Raw genomic sequence first — 19,909 nt, 5'->3', positions numbered from 1 at the left:
TTAAGAACATTTGAACAATCTTTATCCCACTGTAAATACCCTTTAGGATGTTCTTCATGGAATCATCAATGCTAGTAAAGAACCTTTATTGTTATCAATAGTGTGGCAAGCGCAGTGCGGTGTTGGTTTGACCGGTGGATTACACTGAGCAGCTGCGACTGGACGTTTCAAAGGAGGGCAAATAATCCGAGGGTTTTTCTCTTTAGCCCCTCCTCACTCAAGCTTGTGTTTCACAATCTCTCCCCAGCTCTCAGTTCCTGCAGACGGTGAAGCTCTGCAACTGGATCCTCATGGAGATCATCTACTACAGAAGCCTTTGAGTTAGAAACCCAGATTCCTCTGCTTTTATATTCTGCTTTTTTTTTCTTTTTCTTTTTTTCTATTGGCTGTTGCATTTATCAAGTATGAAAAGCTGGTGAACATTTTAAAGAAGGATGCTGTGATTATAATGGGGCATTTCATGAGAAGCTGGTCTACTTTAAGGAAATGAAGGCTCGAAAAGTCAACTTTAAGGTGAGTTTCATTTTATTTAAGAACCTGAAAACTTCACATTATACATATCTTAAACTTGTAATGTTAGTCTTTTGGATTTTGTTCTTGTGCTGCATATTGAAAAAAATTATATTTAGAACTAAAATGCTACTCTTGCTTTGCTTCTTCATATATATATATATATATACACATATATATATATATATATATATATATATATATATACACTGTAAAAAAAATGTTGGTTTAACTTAAAAAAGCAAGTTACTTTGTTGCCTTAAAGTTTTGAGTTTGTTGTAATTAAAAATTTGAGTTAATACAATGAAGAAGAATGGTTTAATAAACAGAAACTCAAAATAGTGTGTTATCTTCACACATTAGTTATCGAAGTTGATTTGACAAAAGATAAAAAGTTGTGATAACAAATCATGAAAATATTTTTTTACAGTGTATATATATATAAACAAGTTCAGAGTATATAAATATATAAAAATGTATATATAAATGTTTTAGATGTACAGGTGAAACTCAATTATGAAACTTTTCACAATATTCAAATTTTTTATTTTTTCATAAACTGTAAAATCATCAAAATTATAACAAATAAAGGCTTTAAATATCTCACTTTGCATGTAATGAGTCTATATAATAGCCTATATTAGTTTCACCTTTTAAGTTTAATTACTGAAATAAATGAAGTTTTGCACCATATTCACATTTTCCGAGTTTCGCCTGTAATTGAGAAATTTCTTCATGCATTCATCATTTAACATTTAGCATGCTTACTTAATTGAATTCCTAATTTTAATTGAGTTTGGAAATATCCTTAAGGATAGCAAAAGGAATTTGATTATAATTTGGAACGAATCCAGATAAAAAATAAGCTTAAAATGTTCAGTTTATCCAGCAGGATCATATTTGACTCCATAGATGTAGTCACAGGTGTGTAAGATGTGCTGTGTGTGTAAGATGTGCTGTGTGTGTAAGATGTGCTGTGTGTGTGTCAGTGAAAGCTTCAGGATCTCATCATGGGCTCTGCGTGCGCCGGGCTGGCGCTGGTGCTGATGCTGCTGGTCAGGTTTCCGGGGTCCAGCGGTGTGTGTCCTCGCCAGTGCGCGTGTTCGGTGTCGGCTGAAGTCCACTGCACCTTCCGTGCGCTCGCCACCGTGCCCGCCGGCATCTCTCAGCAAGTTCTGCGCATTAACTTCGGGTAAGTCACTTCTAATCATGTTCTTTAGTATAATGCATGACAGGTTTATGTTACGGTCATTTATCTGACTATTATTGACCAGGACATTTTTTATAAAATAACTCTTTGAGATGCATTAGGTGACTGGAAAAATTAGAAAATGGTGCAAAAGTTCATTTATTTCAGTAATTCAACTTAAAAGGTGAAACTAATATATTATATAGACTCATTACATGCAAAGTGAGATATTTCAAGCCTTTATTTGTTATAATTTTGATGATTATGGTTTACAGCTTATGAAAATTAGAATATTGTGAAAAGGTTTTCATAAGCTGTAAGCCATAATCATCAAAATTATAACAAATAAAGGCTTGAAATATCTCACTTTGCATGTAATTAGTCTATATAATATATTAGTTTCACCTTTTAAGTTGAATTACTGAAATAAATGAACTTTTGCACCATATTCACATTTTTCCTGGCACCTAAAGAGTAAGTTGTCAAAATGGAACCAGCCTAATAAAGTAATATTATTATAGTTTATTGTAATATAGCTAAGATAGTTTAAATCTCACAATTCAGACTTTATAACTCACAATTCTGAGAAATAAACTCGCAATTGCGAGAAATAAACTTGCAATTGTAAGAAAAAAAGTCAGAATTGCGAGATAAAAAGTTGCAATTACCTTTTTTTTCATTATTATCGCTTGGCAGAAACAAGCCTCCAAAGTTTTGGGGTTTTACAAATTACTTTGAAATCAACAAAAGTTTGAAATCAACAAATAAAATCATTGCTGGAGAGACAACAATCATTTACATCATGTGACTTTTGACTCAAAACCTTTCTGAATGACTAAAATATAGACCTTGAAAGAACTTATCCATGTGACAACTAGCCCCAGGCTATCCATGTTATATACGTGTGCATAAAAATAGAGGATTTTTGGTAATAATATAACTTTAGTGTGTAGAAATAACCCATGTTTGGAAGCTTGTTTCTGCCACAGAATAAAATAAAATAGGTTTTTATTCTCACAGTCGTGTAATTGTGAAGTTATAACTCACAATGGTGAGTTATAAACTTATAATTGTGAGGAAAAAAAGTCAGAATTGTGAGAAGAAAATTGCAATTACCTTTTAGTCTGTGGCAGAAACAAGCTTCCATGATGATTAAATACAACTTAACATTGAAAATATGATTGATAACAATGCTTTTGCTATTTAACAGGTTTAACGCTATACATGACATCACAGACGTCTCTTTTGCTGGCCTTCGGAAACTGGAGCTACTGATGATGCACGGCAACAATGTGCAGAAAATATCAGACGGTGCTTTTAAGGATCTGGTTTCCTTGCAGGTAAAAGCTCAGCCATTTAACGAAGCACACTAGCGCTCCATTTAGTTCTAATGAATTAGATCTGGCTTGTAAATTTACTCTGGTGAATGTAGAAGTATGCACTTCGGCGGCTCATACTGGCTGGTTATGTTGTCCTAATAACTCCGAGTTCACTGCCAAAGAGTGAATGTGTGTTTCCCACAGGTTTTAAAAATGAGCTACAACAAACTGCGAGTGATTACCGGGCACACCTTCTCTGGTTTGACGGGCCTCATTCGGCTTCATCTGGACCACAACCTCATAGAGTTCATCCAGCCGGATGCGTTCAGCGGGCTGACGTCGCTCCGCTTGCTCCACCTAGAGGCCAACCGTCTGCAGAAGCTCCACCACGCCACGTTCAGCACCTTCTCGCTGCTCCAGCGCTTCCCCGTGTCCAGCCTGAAGCACCTGTATCTCTCGGACAACCTCCTGCGCACACTGCCCGGACACATGCTGGAGAACATGCCTCAGCTGGAGAACCTCTTCTTGTGTGGGAACCCATGGAGCTGCGACTGCCGGATGAGCCGGTTACGGGATTGGAGCGCACGAAACCCAGGTTATACATCAAATTTAATACATTTAATAATAAATACATTTAAATCTCAGTGTTTGTGCGGCAGCAGAAGAGTAATGTTGGAGTTTAGAGTCAGTTCGGGTTGTAGTATTACACTTGTATTCAATTACAAAACTGCAAAAAAACTAACAAGTAATAAAAATAAAATACATTTTATTGCATTTTTCACAATTTAAAGTTACAAAGCAGCAAGTGACAAAGCATAAAAAGCTTTATAAGCATAAAATATATATGTGCTGTTTAGGTCTATGACTTATTGGAACACATTTGAAGTACAAATTCCATCTTCTAAAGTCTGGTTTGTTTCCTTTTCCAAGGGGTGATGAAATGCAAGAAGGACAGAACCTTTGCCAGCGGTCAGCTCTGTCCACTGTGCTCGTTTCCTAAACACCTTAAAGGACAAGACAGCTCGGATCTTAAAGAGTTCACCTGCTCTGGACCAGCTATCAGCTCTCCAGGAAAAAACATCTCTCATGAGGACAACATCAGTGAACTTCTGCCCATCGACAGGATCAAACCACCTTTCGGAAATGTCTCCTTTGGTTTATCCGACGAGCATGGGACTAAAGTGGACTTGATCTGCCAAATACTTGAACCAAGAGAGGCCACTAAAATCAGCTGGAATTACACTAAATCTCTGCAGATCGCTGCTAACGTGACTTTATTCTTTGACGTGGAGTGTCCTGTGGACAGAGACAGCTATGAAAGCTTTTGGAGGCTTCTTGCTTACTACAGTGAAGTTCCCATGCATCTGCGGAGAGAAATCATGCTGAGCAGAGAGCCGGAGCTGAGCTACAGATACAGACAGGACATTGAAAAGGACGCCTACTTTTACACTGGCGTCCGAGCTAATGTTTTAACCCATCCACCTTGGCTCATGCAGTCCTTCATGAACATCAAGTTAAACCGACCTTATTCCTCCTCCAAAAGTGTGAGACTCATTCTTAATACCCATTTGACAACCACCACAGACAAGGAGCTCGTCAGATCTTGGGTCATGATTGAAGATGATAATAAAACCCAGACGAGCTTCAGTTCTGTTGTCGGTGGTATGATTGAAATGGACTGCCGTGTGCAAAGCTCTGGAAATGCAGCCGTTCAATGGATGATGCCCGATGGGTCGAAGATTAAAGCTGCGTTTAGCTCGACCGACAACAGAGTGACCGTCTCTAGAAGCGGCAAGCTTCACGTTAAATCCATCAAGCACAGAGACTCCGGCGTTTATTACTGCATTGCTGAGATTGCAGGAGATATCGATGTTCTGCCTTTCCGCTTATCAGTTATGGAGTCCTCAAGCCCTCTTCCAGGTCAAGAGGTTGGAAATGCTTTAAGTAAGTTTGTTGGCGAGTCTGCTTCTTTGCCCTGTCTTACTACGGCAACACCAGATGCGGTGGTGAATTGGATATTTCCAGATGGCAGTGTACTGAATGCCAACGCAAATACATCCAAGGCTTTAGTCTTTTCCAACGGGACTTTGTTCCTTTCTCATAGTCAACTTAACAACAATGGATATTACAAATGTGTCGCCATGAACCAGCATGGTGTGGATGTACTGGCTACTAAACTAACTGTCATGAGACGGAGAGTAATTCAGCCACTGCGACAGTATCCCGTTAGACCTCAGTCTGCTGCGGGAGTGTCCACTAAGGTAAAAGCCTTTTTGGAAGATGTGGAAGATGCTTCTGGAGATGGTTCTGAAACTCAAGAGAGGAAAGAACCAAACAGAAGCTTTATTAATCGAAGGAGGGGTCCGAATGCAAGAATACAAGGCAGCTTTCGCCGTAGACGGCCCTTTAGAAAGGGCATGCATGGAGAACCAAAAAGAACTGCCGTCACAAATCAAAGAACTGGTAATGGTAAGACCAAAATAGACCCGCTGAAATGGGCCAAACTTTTGTCCAAAATCCGTGAGAAAACATCTCCAAAAAACTCATCAATTCACATTGTCCAACATGGCACTCCTGAGAAAAGTCTACAGATGGGGAATGAAGATCATCCAGGATCGATTGACAACACCGAGAGTTCTTCTGGTGACTCCGGTCTACAAGAGGAATCAAACACTTTCAGCACTCCACACCAAACGGATGTTTACCACACGCGTGCAATTACACCTCATATAAAGGGTCAAAATTATAACATCTACCAAACGGCACCCCCAGAATTACACACTAGCTCAGACAAAGTGTCTTACATCTCAAATCCCACATCTGGACCTCATTATGTTATGACAGAGGTGAGCGTTGCTGAAGGAGGGTATGCGAGTACCATAAGTGCAGAGGATAACCAAGTGTACTCCGGGTCTGTCATCAAACCGAAGTCTGAGACAGAGAATGAACTTAATTTCTCCGGAAAGACTGGTGTGCTGGCACAGATTGGGGGGTTTGATTCTGGACGGCTTGAAAGCACTTCATTTTCCACCACATCAACCGGCAGCATTAGCCCGACAAGCTCAACACAATCGAGAACCAAAGATCACTGGAGCCCCAGACAAAGATTTGGAGGCAGGCGACGAATTAAATTCAGAAGGCCATTGTCAAACCTTGCTAAAAGGAGACCTTGGGTAACATCTACAGCTCCAGGGGTTCATGTACCAACTGTAACTTTGAAAACCGATCCCAGAAAGCCAGCTGAAGACACATTGATCCATCCAGCTACTACAACGACTGCTCACATTTACTCCACATCTCTAGTTGAAAGCACTTCAATCCATCCAACTATCCCAGTAACAGCTCGTATGTCTGAATATCCGAGTGCTACCCACATATACCCCACAACCCTATCTGAAGGCACGTCAGTCCATCCATTTACTTCTCACTTTTATCCTACAGTGGCGAGAGAATTAACAAATGCCATTGAGGAAATTGCAATCTCCCTCCCGGTTGAGAAAAATGGTCCAGAAACCCACAAAGTAAAGGCAAGTAATTTCCTCCAAAATCAGGAGATGACAAGCTCTACATCTCACCCCATGAGCACAACATCTGCGACCGTGTCTGGGGTTTCGGGGCTAGAAAATAAAGACATTACTTCTTTAGAGGAGGAAGAGGTTGAAAGCATTGCATCCGCCGAGGAGATGGATGAGTACATGGTTCCCATGAGTGTAGCACCAACATCTCGATATGACACTGAAACTGCCCCAATGACAACCACTTGGCAGGAGTTCACAAGCACACTTTCAACAGCGTTACCAAAAGCCAACAAAGAGATTGATCCAACAGAGATCAGCTTTACATTGGACACAGATGGGCTGGATTTCTTGAACTTACCCGAATCACACTTTAGAGATGATCTAAGAGAGAACGATACATTGAAAGCAACTAGTACAAAAGAAAATGTTACTTCCATAGACAAATCTATTGTCACCTCCATGCCACAACCCCAAGACTACTCGCTTTCACAACCAAATCCAAACTTTAAAGAAGAAGAATCGGTTAACAACAAGGTATCTTTTTCCTCAACAGCAGAGACTCCTACAGAATCGGTTGGGACACAAATCGGGTCTTTAGCTACAAGTTCACAAATGCCAACTCATACTACTCGCAGTAAAACCAATGTGATAAACTTCTTACAACCAAACTTGATTTCTAATGAAGACCAAAGGGAAAGGTTAGTCAATGAACTCGCTGAACCTACAACATCACTGAATACTTTGCCCACAATTACGTTTCCAGCAACTACAATCATGGTTCCCATTACAACCCAACTTATTAGAATAATATCACCATCTACTACACTGTCGACAACATCCGCATTACATTCAACTACTACTACTACTACTACTACTACTACTACTACTACTACACCTGTTCTAAAGGTAACACCCAGTTATCTCATACCGGACAACAGAATCCCATTTTACTCAAGAAATCCTGGAACGAACTACATAGATTCCAGGCACAGGGAAAGAATTCCCAGCACTAATCACAGGTATCCGTACTATCATAATAGAAACCCATCTGTCAATATGAGACCCAGTATTCCCAGGACACTGTCCACGACCACCTCATCTGTGGATTTAAACTCTGTCAACAACATCAAATCAACTACAGCCCCTAAAATATTGACCGCAACTGCCAGATCAGCCGACTCAAGTCCCACAACTACATTAAGCACTACACAGCCAAACAACCAAATTCAGATTCCTCAATCCATAAACAGACAGTCGAGTGCAGTTCTTTCATCTCAAGGATCGCAAACTCTTCCCGTCCTGCAGATGAGACCCAGAATCACTGCTGCCAAACTGCACACGGTCACTGTGAATGCTGGGACAGATGTGCAGTTACCATGTGATTCTGTGGGTGAGCCGAAGCCCCTCCTGACCTGGACCAAAGTCTCCACAGGTAACTCGCATATGACATGATGACATGACAAGTACTTACAGTTTCAACATATTCAGAATATAGAGTATAATTTAATGCATAAACCAAAAATGATCTTGATACTTTAAGTTTAAAGTTTTTGAACAGTTTCCCAAAAGTTAAATGTGTTTTTTTCTTATAGGTTTCCACACTTTTATTTTCTTATTTGTTCAATCCCTCTCTTTCTTTATATATATATATATATATATATATATTAGAGACTATGCAGAGATAAATAACAGGATTTTTGTGTCGTATGTGCATATACAGCACACACACACGCACGCACACACATATTTGCACATAAAAACAATTGTGTGTGTGTGTATATATATATACACACATATATATAATTATATATATACATTTTAACGATATGTTATTAATTAAAAAAATATATTATAATTTTTATAGAGACTAGGCAGATAAAGTGAAAGTATTGTTGTTTTGTGCAACCTTACTTCCTGTAAATTCATAATATATGTAAATATTGTTGTCTTCAATCTCTCTCTCTCTCTCTCTCTCTCTCTCTCTCTCTCTCTCTCTCTCTCTCTCTCTCTCTCTCTCTCTCTCTCTCTCTTCACAGGAGCTGTCATGTCAACCAACACCAGAATCCAGCGGTTTGAAGTCCAGTCCAACGGCACATTTGTCATCCACAACGTTCAGCTTCAGGACCGCGGGCAGTACCTGTGCAGCGCTCGCAATCTACACGGCATCGATAAGATGATGGTGACCCTGGTGGTGTCGGCCCAGGAGCCCAAGATGACCCTTCCACGTCATCAAGACGTGACGGTGTTCCTAGGAAACAGTGCACTCTTGGAATGCCAAGCACAAGGTCTCCCAATCCCAAATATTAGCTGGGTGCTTCCAAACCGCTCGGTGGTGCGTGGCGTTAGTAACACCGAACACAAGATCATGCTCTTCGCCAATGGAACGCTTCAAGTCAAGCACACCAATTACCTGGACAAGGGTGTCTACAAATGCATAGCGAGCAACGTTGCCGGAGCCGACATGCTTTCCGTGAGGCTCCAAATTGCAGCATTGCCTCCCAAGATCCAAGAGCAGCATTGGGAAAACCACACCGTTACTGACGGCCAGTCAGCGCTCATTCACTGCACCGCTAAAGGCTCGCCAAGTCCAGCAATCCGATGGGTCATGGTTACCGGCACGCAGCTTCGCCCCTCGCAGTTCATCAACAGCAACTTGTTTGTTTTCCCCAACGGGACGCTGTTTATCCGCAATCCTACGGAGAAGGATTCTGGGAATTATGAATGCGTGGCTGTGAATTCTGTGGGCGTGGTTAAAAGGATTGTAAATCTGCAGGTGAAGAGGAACTCGACTTCTGCCAGGATCATGTCCGCTTCCGCACACAACACTGATGTCCGATACGGGTCTCGACTGAGTCTCGACTGTTCGGCCACTGGAAGCCCCAATCCTAGGATCATCTGGAGGACACCCTCGAAAAAACTGGTTGATGCATATTACAGGTACAGGAATTAGCATATTACCATGTTTTCATTTGGGATTTGTCCTTACAGGGGTCAATTAATGAGGAATCAAGCATGTCAGCAATGCCTATTGAGTAGGGCTGTAAACGATTAATCGCGATTAATCGAATCCAAAATAAAAGTTTGTGTTTACATAAAATATGTGTGTGTATTGTGTATAATTATTTTGTATACATAAATACACACACATGCATGTATATATTTGAGAAATATTTGCATTTGTATACTGCATATATATGTTTATATGATTTATATTATATAGAACTATTTTATATATAAATATAAACATTTTCTTAAATATATACATGCATGTGTGTGTATTTATATATACAAAATAATTATACACAATACACACACATATTTTATGTAAACACAAACTTTTATTTTGGATTCGATTAATCGTTTACAGCCCTACTTTTGAGTGTTTAGAATCTTAGATTAGACAATTCAGTCTGACAATCTGTCAATGCAAAGAGGCTGAATGATGAGAATTGAATGATTTTAAGTTAAATATATAATAACATCCTCAGTTTGAGCACAACAACGTGTTGTTACTCATTTTACATGTAAATAGGGGATTTATAAGTCTTTAATGCCCTGATCCATGATAATTTCAGTGTAATCTTAACCGTTTAAGAGGCACATTTCAGTGCCGATTGTCTTGTGAAGAGACTTTGCAAAGAGGCTAAAGGAAAAGTTAAATAATAAACATAAATAGGCTAATAAAACATTTCAGATAAACTCATTTTATAAATCTTAAATGTACCCCAGCCAAACAACTTATTAATTCTAAAAGTAAAGGTTAACTGAAACAACAAAAACGTATTTAAAAATAATTTAAAGGGGTCATGACATGAGAAACCAAATTTGCCTTGATCTTTTGGTATATAAGAGGTCTTTGTACCATTAAAACGTCCTGCAAGTTTCATAGCTTAAGACGTCCTCCCCATTATAAACGAATCATTTATTTAATCAAGCTCTAAATACAGCTCGTTCTGGATCCATGGTAAGAAGTGACGTCACGGTACGAAGTGACGTACCAGCGTTTGCATATGACCGCCTCCAGCAGAAGACAACTACGCTTAAAGCGCAAGACAACTACGCTCACTTCGTATCGTTGTCGCGCCCGCGCGCCGCGCGCCTCACAAGTGTTCAATCGACGGACAGCGAGCCGAGTGGGTCTGTGTTTCAGGGAAATTACGACGCCGCAGATGAGCTGTTCCTGGCTGTGGACAAACTACATCTTTGAATACGCTGCGAAAGATCCAGTCGTCAGGGAAAAATGGATGCACTTTATTTTTTGCGGACGTCTCAGTCACGGCAGTGTTAGTTTAAGCGTTTGTTATATTTTAAGGATGACTGTTTTGAGAACAAATCCCAAAATGATGCTGGCTTTGCCAGAAAACTGTTGCTCAAAGATAAGTCCGTGCCGTCTATTCTGGGCTCAACAACGACGACGCAAACTGTAAGTAATGTATTTAAAACTTTAAACTACTTTTTAAATACGCTGAAAGATCCAGTCGTCAGGGAAAAATGGATGCACTTTATTTTTTGCGGACGTCCCAGTCACGGCAGTGTTCTATACATTTGAAGGATGACTGTTTTGAGGAAAAAATCCCAATATGATGCTTGGCTTTGCCAGAAAACTGTTGCTCAAAGATAAGTCCGTGCCGACTATGGGCTCAATAACGACGACGCAAACTTACTTTTTACCATGGCTAATATAAACACATTTGTATAAGAGAATCTTGAAAATATGTCGCCTTTCTAGTAGGCCTACATGTGATAGAAAATTAAAAATGTTGCCTTTATCAATGCTGCATCTTCAAAGATGGCCTGCCTGTGCATGCATTTTTGTCCGTGGTACACCCTATCATTTCATTGGAATTAGTTAAATAATGTTAAACTGTTAGCAAATGAAGCTATAGGATAATTATGCAACAATAATCCGTTTTCAAGTGTCTCGGGTTAATTTTTTTTTATTAATTCAAAATAGTTTCACTTTCCATGTGGACACGGGCTGATCCAGTCTTCGTTGTTGTGGTGATGGTTCATTTTCCTCTGATTCTGGCTCAAACATAATAAGGTTTTATCATTGCAAGAGCCATCGCTTCGCATGCATCACCCGCTATTAAACAGTTACGCCGAATCCGCACAGGTTCTGGCTGGGGGCGTTAATAATTGATGCATAGGCACTGACGTTAGCCAATCATAACAGTGGGCGTTAACACTGAACTCTTAAAGGGGAAACACCCCCAAAACAGACTGTTTGAATCAGAGGATGAGAAACAGGGTGGGAAAAGGTCATAAATCACTACATTTTAAAAGTTTTTTGTAAAAAAAACTATAGTAATACTATAATTGCACCTAAGGGAACATAATAATAAAATAAAAAAAAACATGTCATGACCCCTTTAAATCTATTAACCATAGACACTACGCCACACATAATGATTCGTACAGTCTCTGGCCTCTTTGAATTTCCTTTAATTATCTCCATATACGCTGTTGGTTACAGAGCATGATTAACAAAATAGCAAAACAGCATGAAGTGTAATTAATTACAGAGGGCAAATAAGAAGAATATAAATGGATACAGAAGGTAATGAAAAACAACAATGCAGTGTGGCAAAAATGAAACATTAGTTCTGAATTAACAGCATTTATTTGACAGTCAATCATTGAAAACATTGGCTTACATCTATGGCTTATAGGCTTATATAGAGACCATGCAGCCTTGATCTCATTAGGATTCTTGTGAACATTTTTGGTCCTACCACACATTTTTTATTATGTTTGGATAAAACGTAATATTCCACTGCTAAAACATAGACCATTTTTTATATGTGCCACTTTAGAGATACAAATAGGCATTGTTTATGTGTAAACATGCTCGTTTTTCCCCACTGGAATTAAGTTTTGAGTTTTTATCTTGGATCAAAAATAAAAAATATTGGAAAATTGGATTTGTCATGATACTCTGTTTTACTCTGTTACCCTTGAAATTATTTTTAATCCAAATTTAGTTTTAGAATTTTTAGGAATCTTATATATCTTTAGTTCTATTCTAATTTTATGCAAATTTTTCCACTGAAAGGAAGTATGATTTCTAAAAACAATTTTTTAGATTGTATATTGAACTCTTTAATCTCTAAAGATCATCAGTGAAAATGTGATTCCTCCAATTATATGAGCCCTTTAATACATACTAGTATCAGCAAGTAACCTCTCTCTTCATGTCTCGTTTCAGCTTTGATCGCAGAATGAAAGTGTTCGCTAACGGCACCCTCGCCATCACGTCAGTGACCGAGAACGACGAGGGCGACTATCTCTGTGTGGCCAGAAACAAAATGGGCGACGACTACGTTCTCCTTAAAGTCAACGTGATGACGAAAGCCGCTAAAATCGTCCACAAGTCCCTGAGCGATCGCAGGGTGTCGTACGGAGGAGAGCTGAAAGTGGACTGCGTCGCTTCGGGTTTTCCCAATCCAGAGATCACGTGGAGTCTTCCCGACGGTACCATGGTGAACAGCATCCCGCAGTCCCACGATAACTCGATCCGCGCCAAGAGATACGTGATGTTCGACAATGGCACGTTGTATTTAAACGAAGTGGGAATGAAAGAGGAAGGCGACTACACGTGCTACGCCGAGAATCGGATTGGGAAAGATGAAATGAAGGTTCATATCAAGGTCTTGGCGGATGCTCCGATCATCCGAAACAACGCTTACAGCGTAATCACAGTTCCTTACGGAGAAACCGCCGTCCTGAACTGTAGCGCCACCGGAGAACCGATTCCCAGAATCACATGGACGTCTCCGGATCAACGCATCATAGCGCCAGTATCCGAAAACTACCAGGTCTCAAACGATGGCACTTTACACATTCAGAAAATCCAAAGGTTTCACACCGGAAATTATACGTGCTCAGCCAGGAATGTTGTGGGAATGGACAAGAAAGTCGTTTATGTGCAAGTCCTTGTGTCGTCGCCGGTCATCAATGGATTCGAGAGTCCCGGGATCATCCGTAAAGCTGTCGTGAAGGATCAGCGTGTGCTTTTAGACTGCAAAGCCAACGGGAACCCAGTTCCAAAGATCATGTGGGTGTTTCCCAACAACGCTGTGCTTCCCGCGCCGTACTACGGCTCCCGGGTCACGGTCCACCTCAACGGATCGCTAGACATCCATGCGGCGCGGGTAAGCGATTCTTCTACGTTGCTTTGCATCGCACGCAATGAAGTCGGAGAAACCAAACTCAAAGTTCAGCTTGAGGTCACCGAGGATGTTGAAAAGCCACGGTTGAGAAGTCCTCCCACAGAGTCCGTCTCGCTTACCGATGGGAAACCATTGAGTCTAAACTGTTCAATAGAAGGAAAGCCGAGTCCGGAGATCACATGGATTCTCCCTAACGGGACATCTCTTCTCAAGGGAACCAGCATTTTCCGTTTCAATCACCGGTTCGATGGAACGCTGGTCATTCGAGAGCCGACGGCTTCTGAGGTTGGCCGATATCGCTGCATTGGGCAAAACAGCGCTGGATACGTCGAGCGGATTGTGACGTTAGAGCCCGACAGAAAACCAGACATCATAAACCAATACAGCTCGCTCGTTAGCATTATAAACGGTGAGAATCTGCAGCTTAACTGTATGTCCGCCGGTTATCCGTCGCCTAAACTCACGTGGACTTTACCGAACGGAGTCGTCCTAACAAGGCCGCAGGCCACGGGTCGTTACGCTGTTTTGAATAACGGCACTTTATCCGTACAAAGGACATCCGTGTATGACAGGGGGATGTACGTCTGCCAGACAATCAATGAATTTGGGTCTTCCAGTCTGTCGGTTTCGGTGATCGTAATCGCGTATCCTCCGCGAATAACCAGAGGACCCGCGCCGGTGACCTACGCCCGTCCCGGTGTAGCGGTTCAGCTAAACTGCATGCCTCTCGCCACACCGAAAGCCGAGGTGGTTTGGGAAATGCCTGACGGTCTTCAACTGAAGGTCGGCGTCCAGCCGCGTCTTTACGGAAACAAGTATCTCCACCCGCAGGGTTCACTGGTCATACAAAACCCTTCCGGGAAAGACAACGGCGTCTATAAGTGCACCGCCAAGAACGTCGTGGGAAGCGACAGCCGCACAACGTACGTCTACGTGTTTTGATCAAGCGACTGTCTCTCTCTTGAATCCAACAAGGAAGTGACTTAAACTGCAGTTCATCGACTGGCCACTAGAGACCAGCTGCAAAAGAGAGTCAATCCCATGTTAAAATGGCCAACTTTACAGCAGAAAAAAAACAAGTTTTGGTCTATATAGTTAATTTTGCCCTTCATGACGACTGTGAGGGGGGTGAATATTTTTATAACTCATCCGTTTAAATTATATTATAATTCTGCATAATTAAGGGCGTGGCCTATTGAGTGACAGGCTGATGTCACTACTAGCCGTTTGTCTGCTGTCTGTTAGCGTCACGTCACCTCAGCTAATCCGCCTCTGCCCATTTTCGTTTATCCGGGAGTGACGCGGCCAAGATGGCGACGGCCGGCTCCGCCCACTTTGGGCTTCATAAACGCTCTTCAGAAACCCACGAGTGACGTCACGAACACTATGTCCATATTTTTTTTACGGTCTGTGGTTTTGATACAAACTAACTTTACAGACGTGCCCGAAGAACTGCCTTGGAGAGTGTATGGGCTGTTTATACAAAAAATATACATCTTTTTGAAACACAATATGTGTTTTGAACACTTTCTACTGACCGTCTTGTAAATATGAAAACGTGATGTATTAATCCATGAAACAAGCAAGTTGGTTACGTTAATGGATGTATTCTTGGGACTTGAACTGACAGTCAACCGGAAATTCAATTCTCTGCAAACTTCACTAATTTCTACACATGCTTGTTTGTTAACACATTTTATCATGATTAAATTCATTGCAATATAACTTTACAATAAGGTCCTAATTAATGCATTAACTAACATTGGTGAACTACATTTGTTGCAATATCTTTGTTAACGTTAGTAAAAAAATTACAACTGCTTATTGATGTTAGCTCAGGTCGATTAAATAATATCTATTTAATAATGTATTAGTAAATATTAATTAATGATAAGATAACATGAACTAACAATGAAGAGTTGTTTTTATTAACTAACGCTATAGCAAAGATGAATAAATACTGTAACGAGTATATTACAGATTGTTAGTTGATGTTAATTAATGCATAAATTGACTAAAGGATGCATTTACTATTTCGCCTTCGTTTAGCAGATGCTTTTATCCAAAGCATTAGTGACGGAAATTACTGATGTGGGGAAAATGCAATAGCGAACCAGCATTCTTACTAATAATATTTCCTTGTGATTGGTACGGCTGTGTCTCAAAAGCAGTGAACTCCTTCAGTGTCTGCTGACTTACATAGGCATCTCGACTAACATTTACATTTATGTATTTCTGACACAAAGTTGTGTGAGATCACTGCAAAAAAAAAAAAAAACGTCTTTCTCAGTATCGTTGTGTTTGTTTTCCAGTACAAATGTCAAAACATTCTTAAATTAAGATACATGACTGAGGATATTAAGTCTTGTTTTCTGAAAAAAATCACTAAAATTGAGTTTATGCAACAAGAAAAATTATCTGCCAGTGGGGTCAGAAAAATTAATTTAGTTCAAAGGAAAAACAATATTATTTTTCAGCACCCTAGCAATCACCCGAGTAACCTAGCTACCGCATAGCGACACCCTAGCAACCACCCCCGGTAACCTGGCAACACTCTAAAAACTCCATAACAAACAATTCGTCTGAGAGACTTAAAACCTTCAAGCTGATCTCTCTCTCTCTCTCTCTCTCTCTCTCTCTCTCTCTCTCTCTCTCTCTCTCTCTCTCTCTCTCTCTCTCTCTCTCTCTCTTATAAACTCAGTTATTTTGCTTCTCCAGTATCTCGTCTAATGTGTCTTGATTTAAGAAAAGTTCAGATATTTGTGCTGGAAACAAGACAGAAACACTGAGGAAGAACGTCATCAAATCATCGTAAAGTGAACCTAATCGCTTTCCTGCAAATAATGAATGCGAGCGTGAAATACAGACGCTTTTGAGTGACATCAGTTTAATATTAACATGTTGCTAATATTAAGTGCAATTACACATTATTATTTTTATGGAACTTATTGGTGCTTTTCAGTATTGTAAATATTTTCTTATCATGGTGTGTCATCTTGGAAATGTTTTTCTAGGCTTGGCACAATGCAATACGTTTCCTCAGATTATGGCCAAGAACGAGGAGAGAGAGTAGCATGACTTCGCCAGATACAGTCTGAAACTATCTTTTTTTATCAGGTTAGAGACGCAGCTCGTCGACTAAAAAGAAAATATAGTGATAATGTTTATCAAATTTAATCAGGGATTACTTCAGTGCACATTATTGTTCCGCCATTTTGTTGTTCTACTTCTGCACTAAAAATCTAAATTGGTGTAGAAACACAGTAAATGTGTCACAAACAATTACAACGGAAAGCAAGTGAATTAAACGAGAAATTTTGAAGTAGAAAAACTGAAAATGTTTTTTCCTGTAAAACCTACTCCAATAATCTTTAGTTTATTTACAAATATTTTTTTACAGTACGAGATAAATGATGTAAATGGCAATTTACAGCTTGTCTTTAGTAGAAACTGTGGTGAAATAAAGTTAATACGAAATAACAATGTCTTTATTTAGATATGTTTATGCCGCCTTTGTGTATCATCTCTCTTTTATTTTAATAAATTATTTGTCCACATTATAACTGAATGCACATTTTATTATTTATAAACACACAGTCTTGGTACTTTTTAAATACTGAAAATACATTTTTCACACTTCTTTAGTATATAATAGTATAACTAATATATGGTACGATGTACAAAAAAAATGTTTTTCAGCATACAAGACTTAATATCTATCTAAATGTGTCTTGGTTGAAGAATGTTTAGATATTTGTATGGAAAACAGGACAGAAACACTTTTTTAGTCATTTTTTCTGTAAACAGAGAAACACTTTTGGTCAGAACCGCTGAATTACCCTGATACCTTCACATTAACTCTGAGTTATTTCCAGATGTTGGACGAACTGAGGAAGATGACACAGCAAAAGCTCCACTGTTTTGACCTATTTCCCTTTTCCCATTCCCAGAGGCATTTATATTAATATTTCATGATTTACACATGGCCGCTGGAGCAAAACTGACCTTGACTTGAAGAAATAGCGTTGACAACAGTCGTTAGGTTTGTTACAGTCGTTGCCGGGTTTATATTGTTATTCCAGTTCCATGTGTACAGCGATAAATCAAACTTTCACTGCAGAGAAATGCCCTTCTTGAAACAAGAAAGATGCACTTAAATCTAAATCTAGGTCAAGTTTAATAAAATCAAGCAAAAAAAAGACTAAAAATGCTTAAAATGTGCAGTTTTTACTTTTTATAAAATCAATTTAGTGAAAATTGCATTAAAACTAGAATATGATCTTGAATCTGGCATCTATAAATACTGTTTGGTCTTAAAACGAGAGAAATATGCTTAAAACTGCAGTTTTCACTTTTTGTAAGCACTAAATAATTGTATTAAATGTTTTAAGCTGCGCAATAACCTGAAAATAGTTGTACATTTCTTAAAACAACCCAATACATTAATAATTGTAATACACTTTGCTTAGATTTAAAGGGATACTTCAGGATTTATTATCAGTAGAAAACCTGTAGTATTTTTAAATGACCGTGCTTCCCTCCCTCATGTCCCCCTGAGACGAGAGATTTATGTATTTTTTGTCTGTAAAAAATCCTCAGATGAAGCAAAGATCGCCATTTTGCGTCATCAGAGGCTTTTTTGTCCAGAGGCGAGAGACTACAGCCAGTAGGAGGCGCTAGATCCGCATGTTCTCAGCCCGTCCATAGAACGGAGATCTCACTCACAGAATGTACAAACAGAGTCAGCCATCTTTTATCTGGAAGCTAAGCGAACCGGCTCTTGTCCTGTGGAGAAAGCGGAGTCGTAGCGGTTACCATCCTCTTTATCCCGGACACGTCCAGCCGTCGAGATCGTCCAAAATGTCCGGGATTCGGCTTTTGCTTTCTGCAGTCGCCATTCATTGTTTCCATACACACCTTTTGTTTCAATCTAACTGAACTCATCCCGATCGGTGAATCTGAATGTAGTGTTTACATGAACGCTAAACAAGTGTTTGTGCGTTTTAAACAAGTTGATGTGCGTTTTAACATTCCTAAGAAAATTCCCGCTCCTCCGTGAGAGATACGAGACCGGTGCGTCTCACAGGCGCCGCTCATCAGTAATCACGCCACCGGCCTCGCGCCGTTCTCCCGCGGCCGTCAGTCTCATAGACATGTATAGAAAGGCTAGATGGCTTACCGGCGCTGAGAGCCAATGGGACCCGACGACGTCACACGGCGGCCATCTTAGGACAGGACCGCTCGTCCAGTTATAACATTAAAGTCTATTGTGCATGTAGTGCTGAAATAACTATATTTTGCTCAATTTTCAACCGATTTTCAAACGGCTTGGTGTGTCATAAACGTCAGGGATGCGGCTATACACAGCTACGCTGCAATGTTAAGCGTTTCTCAAAACGTGAAGCTACAATTTAAACATCGGCATCAGCACAAATCATAGCCACGTTAATAAGGTTTGTAATAAACCAAACCGTTTGTAAATCCGTCAAGAATTCAGCAAGTTACGAGCATTTGTCACTCACCTTCCGTCCACAGCAGCAGGGAGCAGCAGTGCAGTCTCCTGACCTAAGATGGCCGCCAAGTGACGACACAGCTGACTCCGCCTTGAGCCATCTAGCCTTTCTATACATGTCTATGGTCAGTCTCGTCCTGTAGTAGCACTAGTAGCCTAGCCTTGTTGCTTAACTGCGCTGTAACCGGTAGGCGTGGCTTGGGCGTGGCCTCGTAGGGCAGTGAAGCAAGTGCATTCTGGGAGTTGTTGTCTTTCATCCCCATAAACCAAAAATACATTTTCTGGCTTTTCTCAGTCTAGAAGGCTCCAAATTCGAAAATAATTTCACATTTCTACTACATAAATTACCCATTTTAAATACACATTCATCTTTCCAGAGGTGAAGTATCCCTTTAAGTGCATCTTGCTTGTTTAAGAAGGGATTTGTTTTTGCAGTATAACAACAAAAACCACAAAAATCTAATCAAAGACACAACATTTTTTTTATTAAGATTCTTCAAATTAGAATTTTAGAACAATTGAATATTGAACATGCACAAAAACTTGCACTTTTTAGCTGTCACTTGTTCCGGGTAAAAATCTACTTCAAAATGAGCTCAAATTCACTTGCCAAGACCAAAGTGTGTGTGTGTGTGTGTGTGTGTGTGTGTGTGTGTGCGTGTGTGCGTGTGTGCGTGTGTGCCGTACCC

General features: G+C 40.0%; 1 protein-coding gene across 1 annotated transcript; it reads left to right on the top strand.

Moving 5' to 3' along the window:
- The first annotated feature begins 386 nt into the window (after positions 1-386).
- Positions 387-19,344, top strand: mxra5b (matrix-remodelling associated 5b). The gene is made up of 7 exons (XM_079617469.1): positions 387-513; positions 1,500-1,702; positions 2,910-3,039; positions 3,223-3,613; positions 3,949-7,968; positions 8,573-9,473; positions 12,745-19,344. Exons 2-7 carry the CDS (start codon positions 1,521-1,523, stop codon positions 14,648-14,650), a joined length of 7,530 nt encoding a protein of 2,509 aa, XP_079473595.1. The 5' UTR covers positions 387-513; positions 1,500-1,520; the 3' UTR covers positions 14,651-19,344.
- Positions 19,345-19,909: the final 565 nt, after the last annotated feature.

This window comes from Phoxinus phoxinus (genome assembly GCF_949152265.1).
Source record: "Phoxinus phoxinus genome assembly, chromosome: 7".
Taxonomy (NCBI): Eukaryota; Metazoa; Chordata; class Actinopteri; order Cypriniformes; family Leuciscidae; genus Phoxinus; species Phoxinus phoxinus.
The sequence above is the reverse complement of the archived record's forward strand: the minus strand, read 5'-3'. Positions and strand labels throughout refer to the sequence as shown.